The sequence below is a fragment of the Peromyscus maniculatus genome, chromosome 5 (genome assembly GCF_049852395.1).
Source record: "Peromyscus maniculatus bairdii isolate BWxNUB_F1_BW_parent chromosome 5, HU_Pman_BW_mat_3.1, whole genome shotgun sequence".
NCBI lineage: Eukaryota > Metazoa > Chordata > Mammalia > Rodentia > Cricetidae > Peromyscus > Peromyscus maniculatus.
This window is the reverse complement of record NC_134856.1, coordinates 12,312,707-12,334,968: the sequence shown is the minus strand read 5'-3', so window position 1 is coordinate 12,334,968 and position 22,262 is coordinate 12,312,707. Positions and strand designations below refer to the sequence as shown.

Below are 22,262 nucleotides of genomic sequence, written 5' to 3'. Positions count from 1 at the left end.
TAGAAGCCTGTTACAGTCTTAACATTTATAGTGTGAAAACAGACCAAAATAATAATTTCTTTGTAGTTAAGCCCTCCCCTACCTTTAATTCCTTTTATCATTAATCTGCTGTCCATCCTGGTCATTATGCATTTTCAAGACTCCATGTAAGTGGGACCATATAGTACTAAAGTCCCGATTATGGTTCCTTTCACATAGTATAATGTATTTACTATTCAGCCACTGGGTTAAATGTAGCAATAATTTGTTCCCTTTATCTATTTCTCTACTGAGGAGAATTTGCTTCGTGTCCAGTTGGTGTAGTTTAAACATGTCTTCCTACCTTCAGCTTCCATGGTTCCCAGGCTTCCTGATTGTTCTCTGGGCTGTGACTTTCCTCACCAATCCTTCTTTAGCATTTTTCTTTTTTCAGGTGTAGTTTCGGGGTTTTTTTCTTTTTTATTTTACCCAGGGTTTGTAGTTTAGTTGGGAGGGAGCTCAAAGGGGACTTACTCCCTCCACTCCTAGAATTCTCAGTTATCTACCACCACCAAGAAAAGATGTTTTTCAAAGGAATTATGCTTGATGACAGACAGTAAGCTTTCCCGACCCCAGCTGTCTCTCTCTCACTCCCTCAGGGTGGTCATCTTCCTAGTGAAGTGCTTTGTGATCTTGTAGAATCAGCTAGTCTTTAACAGGATATGGGTCACCAACCTTTCTCTGTATGTAGTCTCTCCGTATCTCTGCTGTGCTTGCTACAATATTCAAATAGCATGCTCTCCTACATGAAACAGTGAATTAGTGTCATGGTGTGCTTAAAGTGTAATAAAGATTCATGGTGAGGAAGAAAAATGATTGAACATTAGCTATGCAAGTTGGTAGACTGGAGGTGCTTTTCTCTTTATAACCACTGTTTCTGTGACATTTCCATAGCAGCTTTCACTGAGGCTCAAATCCATGCAGGCTGTTTCCAGGGAAGTTTCTCTGCAGTCTCTGTGCGGACAGACGGGATATGACAGCGACATGCGAATAAGGGAAGGAGATGAGGAAATGGGAAAGGACGTGAAACAGGGACAAAGGGGGCAGTTACAGCACCTCTTTAGACATCATCTGGAACTTTCCATCAACATTAAAGTAGTAGTTGTAAAAGTTGTCCTGTACTTCAGGTGTCAAGCTACCATAGCTGGCATTTCCAGGATTGTACTGGCTTTTGATTGAAGACACCTGCTAACACCTGTGCTGTTTCTATATCACGTTTAAATATGGGAGGATTTGGGAGCCAGAAAGGGAGCTAAAAGCAGGGATTAAAATAACTGCCAGTCAGACAGATTGAGTCACTCTGACTGAGAGAAGACAATTGGTCCCAGGCATAAGGATACTGGTGAGAACTGTAGCCTGTTTTTGCCAGTCACATTTCTCCATGGACCATTTCAGTAGGTTTTGTGGTTTCCACTTATTTATTTATTTATTTATTTATTTATTTATTTCTGATGAGAACTGGCATTCATTTCCTATTGTGGTGTAGAACACACTGTGTTGCTAATGCAAACATGAAATCTTTCTTCTAGGCTCCTTAAGCAGTGTGTGTTTGATTTGACTCTACCGATTCCTGGGTTCTTCATATATGCTTGCATTCTGTTTGCCCTCGCTAAACAGTGTAACACGACAGTCTCCGGTTAGCTGTCCTGCCTCTGCGTGGTAGGACGTTTCCACCCTGTCTTGCAGTCTTCCTTAGTGCTATGGGCACTGGCTTCTGATCTCCTCTTACTGATTTACCTGAGGCCTTACTTTTGGACAATAAAGTTAATAATACATAAGAAGCCATTAAAATATTAGTTATTTTGAAAATCTATTTATAATACAGTAAAATATTTATGACACGTTAGTAAAATGAATTCAAAATGTCAATTTATACAGCACGATCTCAATTTTATACTAGAAATAAAAGAAAATAGGGCAGGCCCCATAATTTGAGCCATATACACAATTAAAATGAACTCTAGGAACTCCAGGTAGCGATGGGGCTACATAGATAGCTGCAGGCTTTTGCAAAGTGATGATATGAGACAGGTGAAGTTTTCCTGCACAGATGTCTTGAAAGAAGAGAGAAGGAAATGGATGCAGGCCCAGGACTCATCTGGGGTGTTGTGGTGTATTCAGGGAGCAAAAGACTAAATCAGAACTAGAAGCAGATACAGCTGCAGAGACGCCGAAGCTGAGGAAGGAATTCATAGAATACAGACAGATTTCACTCGCCCTTGCAGCTATAAATGGTTTTCTCTGTATTAGATTTCCATGTAGACCATAAGCTGCTCTTCTGCCTGCCACATATTGAAAGAGAAAATAGTGTGGAGAATTAATGGCTAATGTATTAGATAGTCTCTGTCTATCTGTCTGTCTCTCCACCCCATCCCTCTCTGTCTCTGTCCGTCTCTGTCTCTCTCTCTCTCTCTCTTCTCGCTCTGTTTAATGCAGTTGCATGTCTGTGCCTGTGAAGATTTTCTTTGTTTTGAAAAGCTGAGTTGTGTAATTGTTACCACACCTTGTGCACACACTCACACATGCCAGGCCTGTTTCCTCAGTCTAGAGAAGTGATTGAGCTTAGGATATTTGATGGGAGAGCAAGGAGGTCCAGCAGCTCCAAGTGTGTTCCTCTCAGTAGCTATGTAGTAAATTCAAAGTTTAATGAGGGCTGGGTGTTGCTGGTGATCTCTTAGCAGCTGTACATTCTTGAGTGGGACCCCCCAGTCCCTTTACATGCCTCTTTGCCCTCTTTGCCCTTCTCAGGTTCCCTAAAAGTCTTTCTTCCCAGCTGCATTCTTGGCTAATGTACAAAAGTTGCACAATTATTTTTATCAGTTTGTCCTAAAAATGTTATTAGTAGTATGTTCTTTAGCTTCCCAGATATTTGATTGTAGACAACTTTAAAGGTTCCAAAGGTGCCATGTCATTGTTTACTAATTTGGAGTAGTTTCCTTTGCCAAGGTCCCATCTCTCTGAGGGACAAAAGCAAAAGACTCTTCTTATCTTTGGCTTTAATTGACCTTGTTTATACTCATGAGTATTGACTGAATTCTTCTATTCAAGGGTTAATTGGAAAATTAGTGAAATGTCCAGATAAGTCTGAGAAAGTAGTTTAGAACATTGGCATCTCAATATTTTATGCTAATAATTCAAATTAAGTACTAACTTATTTGCTAGCACATTTGAGGGAACTTAAGAGCATTTGAAGAGATCTAGAAATAATACTAGCTAAATCAGGAACAATTATGGGGCAGTCATTTCTATAGATACACCCGTGTCTTACCAGTACCATAACAACAGTGTTCATCCTCTGCAAACACCTCTTATAAATCTCCTCCTACACTTAAAAAAAAAAATGTGTAAGGGTGTTTTTCTTGCATGTATGTCCTTGTACCACATGTATGCCTGGTGCACACAGAGGCCAGAAGAGGGCATCAGATCCTCTGGAGCTAGAGTTACAGATGGCTGTGAGCCACCAGGTGGGTGCTAAGAATTAAAACGAGGTCCTCTGGAAGAGCAGCCTGCACTCTTAAACTCTGAGCCATCTCTCCCGCCCTCCTCCCCTAGTCTGAAGTACTAGTATATCAACAGTCTTCACAGACACAAGAAAAGAGCGAAGAACTTGACTTCTACTTCCTCTGGTATAGTCTGACATGAGCTCCGCATCTTACTAACCAATACTGTTCTGTACACAGACCATCGACTAGTAAGACTGTTTGGTTACTATTTCCCTTCTTTAAAACACATTGAAAAGTGTCATATTTCCATCTCTGCTGTCTAGCACTGAGCTCTCCTGGCAGCAGTATGTCCTTTGTTTAAGTATGACCCAGGAAGGGTTTATGTATACTTTAGCACTCTGGCAAACCAGCCTTTCTGGCTGTTGTAAACTTCTGTAGATCTTGTATTACTGTTTCATTCTGTGGAATGAATGTATTTCTTTATTCCAAGTTCTTCCCATCTACCCTGTTCTTGGTGAGAGTCCAAGTATAAGTCTTGAGTGCCAATAATAACAAACATACTGGCTTGCCCTTGTTTTTAGAAGCAAGGTGCTGTGCACAGTACAGGGATTTTGATCCTGATGAAAGTCAAGACACAGGTAGGTATCTTCAATGTTTGTAGAGAGACTAGAAAATTCCCATCTTTTTAATTACCATGTCAGTTTTGATTAAGTAATATATATATAGTGTTTTATAGTTCTTGTAGGAAGAGCTCATCTTGATTTCAAGTCCAGTTATTCAGTCCTTGCTCTATGAAACGCACTTCATAATTTATGTGACACCATTTGAGGAAAAAGGCTACTACTTCTGGATGGGATAGGTGAACTTTTCTACTCAGTTGTCTTGAAAATTTGGCAGCCCTCTGTCTGAGCATTTCTTTCCAATTCCTAGGTTGACTTGGCTCTCTCATCTCATCCATCATAGTATTTTTCTATGTGTGTTATTATATTATAAATATGTATCTGGACATAAGAATTATATCCTTTCCCTTCTTAATGCTTGGGTACCTGGGAGGTTAGTAGAGGAAACAAAAGAGAAGCTGAAACAATCCAAACTTCTTCACTGGAGCAAGTGAGCAATTGCTGGCCTCCCCTGAGAGCAGAGGGAAGTAAAGAGCAGGCTTTGTAAAGAAAAGATTGTGTTCAACCGTATCGCCCCCGACACTGGGCAGAGCAAGAGTCCAGCATAGTGAAAAAATTGATACTGTCTACATAGACTCTAGGAAAGCTTTTGATTTAGTCCAACCTGACATTTTGATCAACAAATGACTGCCAAGTTCAGACAACTCTACATCATGTTGAAGTAGCTAAAGCCTCACCTGACAGAAAGACTTCCCCTAGATGGGAGTTGGCAGTCCTCAGTTAGTGTGGACTCAACCCTTCCGGTGACCTTGAGGTCCTCTTTAGAGGAGTAATGTGCTTAGTAGGTTGTAGTCGGGAATACTTTTGAAAACGAGCAGCATGTAAACATAGGATTAGGAGTAAGTAACATTAATAGAACCAGGTTCAAGATACAGATAATTATACATACATACATATATCTGTATATATGTATGCATACACACACACACACACACACACACACACACATAAATCAGAAAGAGGTACAGGTACCAGAAGGAAACGAAACTCAAGAATGCTGCTGCTGTCACTATTACATGGCACATGAAAATCCAGACACATGCTGGGCAGTGGTGGTGCATGCCTTTAATCCCAGCACTCAGGAGGCAGGCAGATCTCTGTGAGTTCAAGGCCAGCCTGGTCTACAGAGCAAGTTCCAGGACAGCAAGGGCTACATAGAGAAACCCTGTCTTGACAAACAAACAAACAAACAAACAAAACAAAAAAAAACACCCAATAGCAAACAAAAAATCCAGACACACACAACTCTAGAACCCGAGGCCTTTGGCATCAAATTAATTGCCCATTCTCTTTATTTTGTGGTAAGCAGTGAGGCCAAGAGAGGAAGTTCCACGTCATGGCCACAGAGCTAGCTAATTGCACCATGGAAACCAAACAATTTAAGTTCTTTTTGCTGTAAACTGTTACTGTGGATTTAAAACAATGACTTTCTTAAGATGTGTTTTTACAAATCATGTTATTAACTTATTTCAAGAATACAAGTTTTCCCCTCAGTTTATTTACCAAGCTATGCATCCGTCACCATCAATCAGTATTGGCACATATCTGTCAACTTCATATGATGACTGTGTCACTGACTGTATAAGTTTTATGTCACATGCTTCTTTGCTAGAACCTAGGTGGCTGCCACTAATCTGCTTCCTATCTTTATACATTTGGGTTTTCTGGACATTTTGAATAATTGGAACGTCACAACATGTAGTTAGTTACCTGTGCCTGACTTCTATAGTTAACATGCTTTGAGATTCATCCATGTAGTGTGTATCAATGATTAACTTCATCTTGGTTTTGATTAGTATTTCTTTGTATCAGATATTCATTTACCAGTTGGTAGATATTCAGGTTGTTTTCACTTCGGGCTATTAGAAATAATATTCTAATAGTGTTCGTGTATCATTGTTTATCTCTTGAGTTCAGTAACTCTTTCCCCCAAATTGGGGCTAACTTTTCCATTAGGTCTGGGCTGGTCTACCCTTTTTCTCCAGGTTTTAGCAGTGGTCTTTCCTCCCAGATAGCAACTCAGATTGTTATAGATGTTCTAATAAATAACCATAGAAGATTAAATGGGCCATTAAAGAAAAGACTTCTTCATCTAATAACAACATTTTATCCTGTGATGATCTATGACAAACTGTTAGCCAAATACCCTCCTACTTTATAGAAAATAAATTACTGGAATTTAAAACATAACAAAATAACAAAACAACATGTAAAATGTGGTATATTGTATATGATACTAGCTACTATCAAGTTAATTTGCAACATTAAAAAAAATCTAGAGAGATGGCTCAGTGGTTAAGAGCACTGGCTGTTCTTCTGGAAGACTCATGGTTGATTTCCAGCACCCACAGGGTGGCCCACAACTGTAATTCCAGTTAGGAGATCTGACACCTTCTTCTGGCCTCCAGGGGCACTGCATGCATGTGTACAAAGACATGCATATAAATAAAGCACCCATACACATTAAATTAAATTAAATTAAAAATGAAAAACAAAGCCCATTTTCCTCTTAAAGAAGCTTTGTGAACAGATTTAAGTCTGTGTGAGACACAGTGAAAGAAGGCAGTAATGTCTAGGTACTTTTCCCTACACAGTGAAGAATGACATTTGTCCTTTGGTGTTCATAGAAGTAATTTCATTGTGCCCCTAAGAAATAAGGCCAGTTATTGGGTATGTCTGAAATAGACAGGATATTGAAGATGTTGTTCCCATGACCTAAAAAAAGGAAAAAAAAATGATAATGTTAGTTGGATTTAGTGGCATATACCTATAATCCAAGCATTCCAGAGCTGGAACAGGAGGATTGAAATTTCAAGGTCTTCTTGGGCTGTGTAGAGATATCAGAAGGGAGAGAGAGATTGAGATTTTTCTATTTCCATTCTCTTCTAAATAGCCAGCCCATTTATTGTTCTAGACTTGTCCAGTTTCGCAGTCATTTCACATCTATTCTCCTTTTGACCGCACTTCGAGCTATGGGGGGTTCTGCAGCAACCTGTGAGGTGGACCCCAGTACATGGTGGTCCCAAATCCTTTCCAATCCAGTTCTGATTTGTTGCTATCTCATCATTTTCTCTCTTGTAAACAGAGCCTCATCACAGTGTGCCATTTACCGCCACTTGAGTACCCGGCATCCTTGGTTCCCTCTGTTTCTTCCTCACTGTCCTTTTGTATCATTGCACATTTGGAGGATGATTGCACCTGTAGTCAGACGTACACATCACCTCTTCTGGAGTAAATGCTCCCCTTTCCTTTGTCTCGGCAGAGTTCGTTATGTTCTTTTTGGTGACTTTGCTAGCTTGGTAATGCAACATAAAGCACGTTACCTGAATGATCTTCAATGGATGCTAACTTTTCTGAGTTTTTCTTTATCTGGAATGTGTTTTTGTCTTCCAGAGGAATTTTATGAAATCTTAACACCAAATTATGATCTGTGAAATCTTAATTGTTTAGTGTTACAGATAGATATATGCAAATGGACACAAGCGTATACGTATTGTCAGTCCTTATGATCTACTTGACTTTGAGCACAACAATCCTGTTTTATTTACCTTTCTATCCTAACCACCTAGCCCATGGCCCAATGCATACAAAATTAGGTTGAACCATTGTAAAGCAAGCAGGAAAGATATTCTTATCATTACTTTTCAGATTTGCAATAAGTAATAAAATAATTACTAAGCAATAAAATAATCGTGTGTGTGTGTGTGTGTGTGTGTGTGTGTGTGTGTGTGAGAGAGAGAGAGAGAGAGAGAGAGAGAGAGAGAGAGAGAGAGAGAGAGAGAGAGAGAGAGAGAGAGACTGTGTGAGTGTGCGTACAGGTAGAGGCCAGAGGTCGATGTCGACGTCTTCCTAAGTTACTCTCTCCTTTTTGAGGCAGTGTCTTTCACTGAACCGGAAACTCACTGATTTGCCAGACTGGTTGGCAGCAAGCCCCGGGATCCTATTTTACCACCTGCCCAGGGCTTACAGGTGTGTGCTGTGGCACCTGGGTTTTTACATGGTCCCTGTGTTCAGTCCACAAAGACTTTGCTAACTGAACTGTCTCCCTAGTTCTTAAGAGACATAATAATTTAACCATTGAGTCCTAGCCCTCTTCCTCTGAATTCACCATTAGACCTTTCAAAGACTAATGGAGGACTTGAATTCAGATGGAGCATATCAAAGGTAGGCCTTATCGGAGTATTGTCTGAGACCTACCTATCACATGCTGACTTCTGAAAATGCTTGTTAGAAATATATAATCAAATCTCACAAATGCAATATTGAAGAAAAACAACAGACAAGGAAGCCAGACGAATTAATGGAAATCGTAGAAGTATCATAAGTGCTAATTTTACAGAAATAACAATTAGTGCTGTGCGCAACTACGTACCACCCATCTGGATAACTTGGACAAGTGGAGAAATTCTTATACATACTCAGCCTACCATAACTGAATCATGAAGACTCAGAAAAATCTGTGAAAGTTCTTTGTCTTTTTTTTTTTCTTTTCTTTTTTGGTTTTTTTGAGACAGGGTTTCTCTGTGTAGCTTTGCACCTTTCCTGGATCTCACTTGGTAGCCCTCGAACTGTGTAGCTTTGCACCTTTCCTCGAACTCACAGAGATCTGCCTGGCTCTGCCTCCCGAGTGCTGGGATTAAAGGCGTGTGCCACCACCGCCCAGCCTTTGTCTTTTAATTACTCAATGAACCAGCCTTTTTTTCCTAAGAATTTATTTGATTTGTAACTGTGTGTGTGTGTGTGTGTGTGTGTGTGTGTGTGTGTGTGTGTGTTTATGTGCATAAGCCTGCAGTGCCCACAGAGGCCAGAAACGGGTATCGGATCCCCAGAAGCTGGAGTTAAAGGAGGCTGTCGCCTGATATGGGTGATGGGAACCAAACTTAGTTCTCTGCAGGAGCAGTATGTGCTCTTAACTGCTGAGCCATCCCTCTAGCCCCAAAGTTAAATTTAGACCTAAGTCAGTAACTTAGAAAGGCCCAGAGCCATATGGTTTCACTGGTGAATTCCTTCGAACATTTAAATAAGAAATAAGAATTAACACTGTGGGCTGGGGAGTGTGCCCTGCCCTGCCCTGCCCTGCCCTGCCCTGCTCTTGCGGAGAATGGAGAATGGATTCGCCTGACACCCACATCCCAGCACAGCTGCCTGTGACTCTAGCACCAAGGGATCCATAGACACACATACGTATGTAGTATATTGTTTGCATAAGTGTTAGCCTCAAAAAGGTTCCAAAAATATTAATTATGGACCCCATTGCCAACCTCCAGACCAAACTTCTGAGGGAAGGATCTGGAGACCTTGGCTGAAAAAGACGCCTCTACCAAGTTGTTCTTAAGAACTGGATTCTGGAAACCTTAAAGGAAGGAGAACATCTGTATCAAATGCCCAAGAATTCTTCAATTCAACCCCCAAGTAAATATCCCTTGGTTAAGAAGTTGTTGATTTGAGTCACTCACCTTCCCCTTTGAGGAAAATTCATGTCCTGTTTTGGGTGCTAATAAAAATAAGAACACAATGCCATAGAAATTTGTAGTTTTATATTTTCTATTTAAAATATTATTCTAATGTGGACTATCTGAAGACATGGAAAAATAACTCCACTGAGGCCCATGAAAATATGGCTGGTGCTAGGACCCAGCGGAACTCAGCAACTTTGGTTGGAGATGAAACATCTCCTCATGGGTGTGGTGCAGTTTTAAGCAGGTACAGAAAAGCCAGTTCTTCCACATGCGCGCTACTCTGAGGCTTTTGCAGTTCTCTCCAAACCATCTCCAGGATTTTAGCCGCTATCACACCTGCTCGCTAACCCACAGGCATGTTTCTGGCAAAGGCGATCCTGGAGGGAGCAGATCGGGGTCTTGGGGGGGCTCTCGGAGGCCTTCTTGGAGGAGGTGCTCAGGGAAGAGGAGGCGGAGGCAACATCGGAGGGATCATTGGAGGAATTGTCAATTTTATCAGCGAGGCGGCTGCTGCTCAGTACACCCCCGAGCCGCCTCCCCCGCAGCAGCGGCATTTTACCACTGTGGAGGCCTCGGAAAGCGAGGAAGTCAGGCGCTTTCGGCAACAGTTTGCACAACTGGCTGGACCCGACATGGAGGTGGGTGCCAAGGACCTGATGAATATTCTCAACAAAGTCCTTTCCAAGCACAAAGATCTGAAGACCGATGGTTTCAGCCTTGACACCTGCAGGAGCATTGTGTCGGTCATGGACAGTGATACGACGGGGAGGCTGGGCTTTGAGGAGTTTAAGTACCTGTGGAACAACATCAAGAAGTGGCAGTGTGTTTTTAAGCAGTATGACAGCGACCATTCTGGCTCTCTCCGAAGCTCCCAGCTGCGCAGTGCTGTGCAGGCGGCAGGCTTCCAGCTCAATGAGCAGCTTTACCTAATGGTTGTCCGTCGGTATGCCGATGAGGATGGCAGTATGGACTTCAACAACTTCATCTCCTGCCTGGTCCGTCTGGATGCTATGTTTCGGGCTTTCAAGTCCCTGGATCGTGATGCGGACGGCCTGATTCAGGTGTCCATCCGAGAATGGCTGCAGCTGACCATGTATTCCTGAAGTGGATAGAGAGAGACAGAGACCCTCCATGCAGGACAGGGCTGCAGAGCGCCTTGCTGTGTGAGCCATGGCTCATATTCCCCCCAACAGCTACCATTTCCAGGGGGCGGGGGTAGCACTCTTTTATAATGCTGCATATTCCTGATCGTCTACACTATACTGCTTAATTAAAACTAACTTTGGACAAAAAGTGTTCTGAGTGGTTTGTATATTGGTTTTTTTGAGAGGTGATATGTAGAGACATATACATGTGATGAGGAGGTACTGTTGACTTATTGGTTATTACTTATTGGTGAATGGATTAGCATTGTTTACGATCCTGGACTAAAGAAAGCATCAGGAGGTAGGATTTTTTTTTTCCCTTTGAAAGGCTGAGAAGGAAAGATCAAAGACTGTCCTACTCATAATTTCACATCTGGTCTTTATGAAGAAGTGTACTTTTTAGAGAGCTTACTTTATTGTATAGTGATAGGTTCAAAAATGTAAGATTAAGCTATTTTATTCAGGGGTATCATTTTATAAAAGACATCGAGCGCCTACCTGAAAGTCTAGAGTCCTTTGGCTGTTTTCTAGTAAGACAAACAGAGCAGCTTTGTGTTAGTGTTTGTAAAGAGTCAACGGCATTGAGGAATAAAAAGGTATTCCAGTTGTTCAAAACATCTTTAGCCATCTTAATGAATCAAAATGATCACCCTTATGTTTACTTCATACAAAATCAGGCGCACCCAGGTGATGGTAGCCAGCTCTTGTCCCATCTTGCCCTACCTTAGAGCAAGGAAAGTTCTTTTGCTTATCTTTGGAAACAACAGGCAGGGAGAAAAAAAAAAAAGAATAGAAAAAAACACATAATTAGCAGTCAGTGAAGTGGAATGTGGAGCAGCGTAGATAGCAAATGTTGCCGACTTTTATTGCGGTGGTTGGAGGGCCTGGCTACAGTTTAGCCTTGCAGGGTGAGTCCTTTAGCAAGAGTGACTGACTCCTCCTCCAGATGAAGTGAGTCTCTTCTAAACCCTCTTCTTTAAGCTCCTCAGATCATGCTAATGCCGAGCTGACAGTTCTAAACGCTTTAGATCATGCCTGGCTCCCCGTGTTTTTCAAATCTGTCTCAGCCAGAACTGCCAAGCAGGTGAGTCAGTGCCACCTCCATTCAAGAAAGGGAAAATGGGAATAGTGAGAACCTGGCACCCTACCGCTTAGTAAACCAGCCTTTCTGGTCTATAACTCTTAACCTGGCTTTATTGTTTTGGTACGAGCTGTTTGTTACGACCAAGCAAGCAAAACTCAGGACCCACACGAGGCTTGGTTGCAAGTCTTTGTTCACCCATGCCCCAGTCTTCAGTGTTTTTCACTCTCTGCTGTGTTTGATGCATTGTTTCCATCCTGGGCCGCTTTGGAGAGTCCTTCTAAGATCAAAACTAATTTAGAAGAAAGTTGTAACTATGGAAATGGTGTAGTTGGCCTCTTAGGAGGTCTGGAGCTCATGTCAGAAAGCCCCAGTGATGTTGGGAAAGGTTGACATTGAGCCTCTGTGTGCCCCATCACCACCATCATGTAGTATTTATGAACTACCACACACATGATTCTGAGCCAAGCACAGAGATCACATCTACTTTCTTAAAGGAACTTGTGATTTAACTTGGTCTGATAGTCTGCTTAGACCAGCCGTGGGAATATAAGCACGAGGCTGCTGCCAGCAACCACATACTCATATCAGCCTCCCTATTGTAGAATAAATTCAGGAATACATCAGACACGGGAGCAGGGGAGTAGCCAGGAAAGAGAGAAAACTGCCAAGATGTCTATCGGGACTCTCAGAATATGTTTCTAATTTGATTTCCACATTGTGGTTGTGGAAAGGACAATGAAGAGCTTGTATTTTTCCCTCCAAATTTCATCATAAATGTTTTATGCAAGTTAAGGCTGTCATCGCTACTAGAAGTGGCATTAAGTATTTCCCTCATTCCTCCAGCTAAGAGAATACCTATTTCATGATTCTCCTCTAACGTGTGCATGAAAAACACCCAGAAGCCACCTAAGTTTCTCTTCTGTTGTTTTCTACATTCATATAAAATGTATCTAAATTACCCCAGTCCCCATTGTAGATACTAGAAGATTTAGTCCAAACTCAAGATTGTCCTAAGTAGGAAAGTCTTAGGCTATTGTATAGAACCAACAGCTCAAACAGTGGACTGAGTTTCTAAGTTTTCATTCAATGTTTATCATTTAAAACTTCATTTTCAAGGTTAAAGAACGTATTAGTTTGCAACTTCAAAAAATGTACCATGTCCCTGGGCATGGAGTCACATGTTTATGATCGTCACACTTGGGATAAAGGCTGGGGGTCAGGAGTTCAAGTCAAGCTGTGACTATGTAGTTAGTGAGCTTGAGACCAGCCTTGGTTACATAAGACCCTCTCTCAATCTCTGTAGCCCCCATGCAAAAATTATCCATTTCTATATGGAAAAATACTTCTAGCCTATGACGAAGGCTTTTGATTCATCCACTCTACTGTCAGTGAATGTCTAATATTAAAGAATACAGTCCAGGCGGTAAACTGAGAATGAGAAAGAGAAGAATATATGAAATTGTGCTATCTGCAAATTTACATTTCAAAAGACTGCATCTAACTTTGAAAATACCTTTATCTTGATTGTATCCACTAAGTTCTATAACCTATAAAACCATAGAAAGGAACCGTGTGCTGTTTATCTGAAAGCAAGAAACTTCCAAAAAACATCCATAATGTTTAGGAATATGTTTTGGTTTTAAAGCTTTATCTTCAGAGCAACCCTGTACCTGAATGTGAATTGATCTTGGAGAATGTCAGAATTACCATTTGAAAATGCTCACATAATGCTAAGTATATTAAAATAGTTTAATTACAGTAAAATTGATAGTATTCTTATATATGTGGTAGAAATATACTCCCAATTGGAATACCCACATAATTGGGATATCTTTCCTTGCCTGCTTTGATTACTGAGATCAACAATAATAGTGTTCCTCAGGGTACAATGTGTCATCACAGATGGAGACTTAAGGCAGACAAGTAGAATATATTTTATGGGCAATGTTTTGAATGTTACTCTGAGAACATTGGTTATCTCTCATTCCCAAAGATGATATCAATTATAACACAACAAAAAGAAAAAGAAAAATCATCCTTGGGAACTAACCCTTGTAAAATGTATTCAAAATCGTATCCTTAAATCTTATAAAATCTTATAGAAGACTCAAAACCTTATAAAATATCTGATTCTAAATGACAAAATACATTAAGTTCTGAAACAGCCTCAAAGAACTGATGCCTGAGAATCAGGCCATTTATTCTTCCTGAGATTTTTTTAAATTTATTTTTATGTGTATGGATGTTCGGCTGTGGATATGGCTATGCACCATGTATGTGCAGTACCTGCAGAGGCCAGAAGAGGGCATCAGATCCCCTTAGACTGGAGTTAGGGATGGTTGTTAGCGGGTGCTGGAAATTGAAACTGGGTCCTCTGAAAGAGCAGCCAGTGCTCTTAACTACAGAGTGGTCTCTCTAGGCCCACTCCTGAGATTTTAAACAGCTAATACAAGGACAAGTCACCTGGGCTTCCCATTGCTCCTAGAGGCCAAGGCAGCAGGTGAAAGGTGCTGGGTGACAGGACTCACTCTAACTCCTTCCACACTTTTTTCTGACCCTGCTGACCTCCAGGAAAGGGATGAAGTCCACAGCTGGAGCTCACTGAAGCTTGGCCATGCTTCTTTTTGCAGTGACTTGGTGTAACTCCTCAGTGCCAACTCTGGACTATTCCTCAGCTCTGCCTTGGCAAAGGATGTGGAGAAATGACTAGGACCTTCCATTGAAAGGTTTATTTCTTCATTTAAATGTAGCTGTGAAAAAAATTTTAAGACCAGGTGCTATTATTAAGTTTATAATTCTTCTTAGGGAAGTTTTAAGGAAACTACCATAGATTTATGGAACAATTTTTTTTTAAAGTCACAGAACTGATTCAAAAATATGAAAATTAAAAAGAATGTATGTTGTTATATAACTCTTTGTACATTTAAAAATATACCTCATCAAACTGTTAGATGTGAATGATTTATGGTCAAACTACTTAAATTTAATTGCAGTTATAGAAATGGTGAATTTTATTAACTTGAAATGAAATGCTGTCTTGGTTTCACTAGTGGTTTCTACAGTTTTTTCCAGTTCTAAATTTTATTATACTGATTTAGAAGCCTCAGTAGTATGTCATTAATCCAATAAAGTAATCTCTGCAAGTAATTTCCATATTGATTTTTCCTCCTTTACATTACTAGAAAGAAAAATTACATAGTCTTTCTCATGTGAGTCAAGGGTCTGGCATTATGTAATCATATCAATAAAAAAAAGTGTCCATTGAAGAAAGCTTAGCCATCATATACTAATGAAAATTTGGGCACTAGCACATTGCCTTGTTTCTTATGGTAATAGGAAGGGTCTGTTGCATTTTTATTTCTGCAAAGAGTTGGGATGCTTGACCTGTGTTCCACACAGGGTTGATGGTGTAGAGAGGACTGCTCATTCACAACTCCTGTATTGCTCAGGGAAATCAACTGCATAGGAAGCGTACCTACGTAGAGCAATTTTGCTCTAATTCAGTAAGCTCCTCAGTATCTAAGGCTCATGAAAAACCACTGTGTTCAGTATGTAAAGAATTAAATGGTGACGTACAAGAAGCATATTGTGCTCCTTCAGATGCTATCTTCTTGGACGCTTCCATGGTGCTGACATACCGATGTTCACTGTGGCAGTGACTACCTGGTGTATGGGATTTCAGTCAGACACTTCAAGTAGATGCATCCAGCTGGATATAACTTATACAGCAGTAAAGTTATTTTTAAAAAAATAGTTATCCTAGAGATGGTTTCTAGGCAAATAGAGAAGTTCAATGACGTTAGGTTTTGTCTTAGAAATAAACCCTAATACTTGGGGGAAATCTTAAAATCTCTGTTTCTGCTTTTCTGGTGGGAACATGAAATTAAATTATTCCTTTTAGTTTCCGCCCTGCAGTAAGATAAAGCAATATGAAGAAAGTGATTTGACTTTTTGAGGTTTGGCTGTTGAGAGGCTGGTGAAATCCTCCCTAGAAAATGTGCTTATAGAGTGCCACCCTCCAGGTCAGGGGCTTTTGTGGACACCCCCTTTCTCAGGTGCACCTGCTGGTTGTGTGAAGGTGGCGATCCGTGCATGATGATGCCATGTGTCCTTTGTGAACCTGTGGGATGAAGTATTGCCCCGGTCTTGTCGCTGGTGCACGGTTTGTCGGGAGTTTCCTCACTTGAGGGTTGTGCTACCAAAACGATTCTCACATCTGGGAGTCTCATAGTCCTCTTCACCTCCCCCTCCTCAGTCTTCCTCTTTCACTCTCCATCTCATTTTCCCCTGTTTCCTCTTGTGTCTGTTCTCTGTTTCTTGTCCCTTGTGTTCTGACCTACCTCCTTTCCTCCTTTTTCTTCTCTATTCGAGACAGGGTTTCATCTTGTAGCCATGGATGTCCTAGAACTCACTCTGTAGAATACGCTGGCCTCGAACTCAGAGATCCACCTTCTTCTGCCTCCTGAGTGCTGGGATTAAATGTGGGCACCACCAAGCCTCGTTCTTTTTTTCCTCTTTATCGTAAGCTCTCATTCTCTTGGTAGCTAAGTTATGTGCCAGCCTGGGTGGAATCACTCATCCTTTGTTCTCTGTTGTCATGACACCCCTCCTGAACTGTATCATGCTCGTTGTGTTTGGTTTTCACTGATGCCAAAGTATGGGCACTTCTGGGACCACAGATTCCCCAAGGGTTGTTGGGTCTGCCACATCAGCTCCAAATTAAGCCAAAAAACTAAAGAATGCAGCTTGATTAATGCCTCAGTTTCCCTCTTTTCCTTCACTGGTGATGGCCATCTTGGCAGGACCCAAAGCTTCATTTCCACTAAGGATTAGAGTCCTAGTCCTTGTCTCCCTGAAGGGTCCTCATCAAAGAAAGCAATTCCAAACTTAGGCACCACAGTGAGTGTCGGTGGGTCGCTTTCCATGGCCTCGGGGGTAAGCATTTATAGTTATTATTGGATGTAGCATGTTCTGCCTCCTGAACTGGCAATGGGTAGCCCTTCCCTTGCCGTCGTTCTCGGGAAGCTTCTCTCCACAGTGTCCCAGTGCGTGATTCTGCAGTGCTATGCGGCAGGCTTGCACTTCACCTGGTGTGACTAACGCTAACCCAATAACTGCCTTCCTAATTGATGGCTGTCTTTCCACAGAATAATGATGGCAGTATTGACTTCCGAGAGTATGTGATCGGCCTGGCTGTCTTGTGCAACCCTGCCAACACAGAGGAGATCATCCAGGTGGCATTTAAGGTACTGCCAACCCCACTGACCACATCTCAGTTGGCCTTGTAAATATGTGTTGACTCTAACTCCATTATTTGAAAAGTCGGTGAATCTGTTCCCCGAGTTTATAGATCTGCTGTGACATGTTCAGGAGGATAATGTGATTAAGTCGATTGCTACTGAGAATAAAGAAAACACAGGCTTCCATTTAAACAACAGTGGATGCAGTCTAGGTGTGAGCATCAAGGCTGAAGAGCAGGTGATTTGGCAAATTAATGTTATTTCTTTTCAGCTCTCTTTTGAAGTCCTGAAGTAAGATTTATAAATAAATACCACTCCTTGCCCCTCATCCTAATTCATCTAGAAAGTACTGATCTGTCCTTCTTTTTGCATCTGTTAGATCATTTAAGTGGCACTTTGGTGCTGGAGTTTATCTTGTGTGGTGATGTCAGGCCAACATACCCTGTTTCTACCCTGCTGATCTTACTGTAATATCCAACATATTTTCAGCATAGTGGAGGGATCTAAATTAGGAGAAAAAAATCTTTCTTATACCCAGCAAAGCTTGAGGAAACTGTGTATTGTGACGATCCGGACTGCATTGGCCACTCACACATGCTATACACTCAAGCACATGTCCTGGGAGTGGAAATGCTTCATCTGTAGTGTTTCATCGCTGTGTGTCCCGAGTTCTGAGATCATGGAGCATCTCTCAACTGAGGCAGTGCCCCTCATCTCCCCACTGGCCTTGCCAAGCAGGGTTCATTGACTTGTACAGCAACAGCCTCAACTTCTGTGTTGCATGAAAGCCAGTGACCTTCTCTCCCATCTCCTCCTCTTCTCTCTCCCTGGCTTTCTCTGAGACAGAGATCCCACTGTGGTTCCAACCAGCCTTTCCCCTTCTCTAGTATCTAAAAACTTCTCTTGGCCAAGATTCCTTTTTTGTGTTTTAGAGGCTTGGGGGGGGGGGTGTTCTATCATTGTTGGAAGCACCCCAGGGCACCTTCTACTGCAGATTGCTTTAAACTGAGCGAACTGGATGTAAAGAAACCCGGTGACTGATGCGCAGCAGATGGGCATGATGCAGGGGCCAGACTCTTCCCCAAAATTCCAAACCTTCAGCTTTTAGACTTTACTCATCAAAAACCCTACAATGACGCAGAGAGCTAACTCACCCCAATCCAGACATCTCTGTTTCTGTTTTGGGGTGGTATGTGTAATTACACGTTTAGCTGAGCAAATAGTCACTCTTGGTTTGCCAATGAAAGACCCAATAGCAAAGTTAGCCCTCAATCACAGTAATTACTGTTTTTAAAGAAACCATGAAAATCTTGACCAGCCTAGATCTTGATTTGAAGATGGAAGAAAGGAAGACTTACATCTATAATTAGCTCATTTTTCTCTGTGTCAAGGGTCATGATTTGCATTGGTTTTTATTTACCTATCTCTTTATGTATTTACTTATCTACTTTTTTTTTTCTGAGACAAGATGTCACTCTATACCCCAGGCTGGCTCACACTTGAAGTACTTCTGTCTCAGCCCTTTGAGTGTTAGGATGACAGGCCACCATGCCTAGCTCACACTGTTTATCTAAAGCTGCCTTTTTAGTATGTTTTACGTTTTGAGAATATTTTTACATGTTTTTTGTGTTCAGTTAGTTATTTGCTTTCCTAGTATATAGAATCCTGTCCCATCCTTTTCTGTGGTAAGCACATTATAGCTAACTTCCTATCTTTTATTTCCTCTTTACATTGAGCCCTGGCAGTTACTGTATGAAGTCTAAGATACGTAAGGAACCTGCGGTCTACAATTTATGACAACCTGTCAGTTCTTCTCTTTCCAGTCACCTTCACCCCCAGTTAAAAGCTCAACAGCAGGGAATTGGCCAGAAGCCTGTTTTCCCTTCCTGGGGTAACAAACCCCAACTTTGAGCTATGTATTTTTTCTCTCATTCGATGTTAAATATTCACTTACATTTCTTTCCATGATTATCAGACCTTACTAATGCCAATTTTTCCATGTCTTTGATCCAATGTTCGGTCTGAAATAGAGATTTCAAGTACCGGGGCCTTTCTCAGTCCTGACCTCCAGCATTTGCTAGCTCTGCCGTTTACAGGTTTTATGCCCTGGGACAGAACTACCTATCTTCATTGGGCCTCAGCTGCTGGTGTCTAAGGGGGCTGGCAGTGGCACCTGTTAGCAAAGTATATTGAGAACATTAAGAACTAGTACATGTAAAGGGAACTGGACACCTTTGATCAGTGCCTATAAAGAAGAAGTTCTAATGAAAAATTCTTAATACCCGGACAGGATTTTCATTATTCGTTATCCATTGTTTACTCCTTTTCCGCTGTGTGGCTTTTCACCTCCCTAGGCCACTGCTTTTCTTTCCACCTCTAAGTACAATCACAATGCCTGGTGTTAGCTGCCCGTCTCCTGCCCTCTCTTCTGGAACTTCTTAGAAATGCCCATGCCAGTCGTCACCGTGAATCACTGGTTTGTTCCTTGATTCTCATTGCCACCTCCCTTTTGGTTCTCTGAAACTGGAAGCTTCTCATCCCCTAATTACCAAATCTAGCAAACACTTAGTTCTCCTTGCTTTTGCATGTAGTCCGGTGCCTGTTACCACTGTCAAGTCTCATTCTGTTAAAACCCTGTTAGCTTCAGAAGACACACAGTCATCTGCTTCTAAGTCTCAGTTCCTCTTCTGTCCACATGTCTCAACGGTGACTGTCCCAGGGCTGTGCCTTTACTCTGTACTCCATACCTTCTCGACAGACAAGCTGCAACACCCGTGGTTTCAGGTCTTACCCAGATTTCTACCTAAGTCTCAATCTCTTGAGTTCATAGCTGATTCTTCCTTCCTTCCTTCCTTCCTTCCTTCCTTCCTTCCTTCCTTCCTTCCTTCCTTCCTTCCTTCCTTCCTTCCTTCCTTCCTCCCTCCCTCCCTCCCTCCCTCCCTCCCTCCCTTTCTTCCTCCTGGCACCTCTAACTCAAATTTAACTTTTCTAGGTGCAGCTCTAACCTCAGTTGGCAGTAGTTCTCATGACGGTTTCTCCTCAGCCACCCAGCTAGAAAACTCCAGTTGTTTGCCCCTTCCCATCACTACAAACCTTTTCTGCACCCCATCTGTGCCTCTTGTACAGCCTGCCCTTCCTGTCCTGCTTGTCCACCTAGACTCGCTTGGTTTCCTTGCTTGAAAAAGACTCTTGCCCCCATCCTGTCCTGCACACTCTGCTTCAGAGGCCTCCTTAAGAATACATGTGATCACACCACTCCCACTTGCAAGTATTAGGCGGGGCCATGTGCATCCACCGTGATCTGGTTCTGGCTTCTCCATCAGTCTCTGGACTTAAGTCCCAGGGACTCACCTACCATTCCTTTTATCTTCTGGGAACATCTCTTTGCATCATGAGAGCCAACTATAATGACAGCCTTTGTGGACCTCTCCGGGTAAGAGTCATCATGTCCCTCCAGGGCTCCCATGTCTTTTACTATGCACCATTGGCACAGCCCCTATTCTAATTCTGTCTCTTTCCATTACCAAACTAGTGTCGGTTTTTAAGTCTTCTAAGAGTAGCAGAGACTGTTCTCTCCCTGCCCCCTCACATGCATATACATTATGTATGTGTCTGTAACTATACATGTAACTATTTCCATTATTAAAGACGTTGCTTTCCAATGCAGTTCAACACAGTAGGCTTCAGGGCCCTACCTCTGTGTGCTGTTTCCCTTGCAGCTCTTTGATGTTGACGAGGATGGCTACATAACAGAAGAGGAGTTTTGCACCATTCTGCAGGCTTCTCTTGGAGTGCCTAACCTTGAAGTTTCTGGTCTCTTCAGGGAAATTGCCCAGGGGGACTCTGTTTCCTATGGTGAGTAAGCAATCCCAAAATCCCCATTCATTCATGAGAAGAGCATCCAGGCTATTAACTGAGAGTCAGATGAGTGTGTTTCCCTTGGCTAACTATTGGTAATAGCAATGATGATGACTGTAATATTGTTATGATGGTGATAGTAATAGCTAACTATTGAAAACTTACACACCAGTTACTCTTTTTATGTTTTGTGTATATAAACTTGTTTAATCAGTATCCTGCTTTTTTCATATCTGTGTTTGGCAAAGAACAAAGTAACTTTCTGAAGACTGTCCACCTGAAGATGGTCAGAGCCAGGATTCAAAGAGTCTGGCAGTAGATCCTGGACCATTGACTATACCTCAGTGCCTTTCATATCTGCTGTGAGTGTGGCCAGGCTGCCCTGAGTAAGCCAGTCAAGCTAGGCTGTAATTGCAGCGGAGGAGTGTGGACCAAGGCACTGACAGTAGCAATAGCTGAATCTTTACTGAGATTCCATGTAGTTGTTCATGTAAACGTGGGCAGCCTTTGTCTTTGGCATCCTAGAGCAACCCCCATGAGGGAGTGACCATGACAGAAGAAGGCCTGTGTTACTGTGTATAGACACAGACCCATGCATTGGCTTCTCCTTCCTCCTGATGGTTCAAGACCCTACATCAAAACAATGGTGCTGAATCACTTTCCCTGTATTTCCCAGTGTAGTCTTTGAGAAACATACCTCTGTGCAGAGGTCTAGGTGTTGTTTCCTGCTTAGCTTTGATATGGTCCTGGATGCCAGGCTGGCTTATCTTCCCCAAGCTTTCCCCTCTAGCTGGAGGGACATGAACTACCTAATTACATTGCTCTGAAGGTGTTCACAGAGGTTCAGCTTATTAATGCTCATGGGATGGGGAAATTAGGTCACATACTTCTCTTACTCTGTGTTTAGTTACTGGCATTTTGTCTGCCCCATATTCTCTTTTCGATAATTACATGCAAAGGGCCATGAATCTATTGAGTTCATTAAAAAAGAATCTTCAAAAACTCATGTTAACTAAATTTTCTTTGGCTATTTGCTTCCATAACACTCTCTATTACTCATGAATATCTATTTTTAAAGCTTTTTTTTTTTAATTTATGTGTTTATTTGTATGCCTCTGTGAGTTCATGTGCACTATGTACATGCAGGAGCCCAAGAAGGTCAGAAGAGGGCATCAGCTCCCCTGGAACTGGAGTTAGAGAAGGTTGTGAGCCTACATGTGGATGCTGGGAATGAACCACTGAACCATCTCTCCAGCCCCAGAATTACCAAATTTTGACAAAGTATTTCATTGGAAGAGATAATAATTTTAATTCCATTAAAATTATTTGTAGATA

General features: G+C 41.8%; 2 protein-coding genes across 3 annotated transcripts in view; both read left to right on the top strand.

The window, feature by feature from the left end:
• Positions 1 to 22,262, top strand: part of Lpcat2 (lysophosphatidylcholine acyltransferase 2) — a 61,414-nt gene that overhangs the window by 35,933 nt on the left and 3,219 nt on the right. For both annotated transcript variants that reach the window (XM_006984049.4, XM_076571704.1), the window contains 2 exons: positions 16,977 to 17,075; positions 20,789 to 20,924. In XM_006984049.4, coding sequence (XP_006984111.1) covers positions 16,977 to 17,075; positions 20,789 to 20,924 — 235 coding nt within the window. The remainder of the gene's footprint in view (positions 1 to 16,976; positions 17,076 to 20,788; positions 20,925 to 22,262) is intronic.
• Capns2 (calpain small subunit 2) lies at positions 9,574 to 13,835 on the top strand. The gene has a single exon (XM_076571705.1). It carries the CDS (start codon positions 9,957 to 9,959, stop codon positions 10,701 to 10,703), a length of 747 nt encoding a protein of 248 aa, XP_076427820.1. The 5' UTR covers positions 9,574 to 9,956; the 3' UTR covers positions 10,704 to 13,835.

What these genes read in the sequence shown, in the direction of transcription:
- Capns2 (XM_076571705.1), top strand. Translation starts at nt 9,957, where the DNA reads ATGTTTCTGGCAAAGGCGATCCTGGAGGGAGCAGATCGGGGTCTTGGG.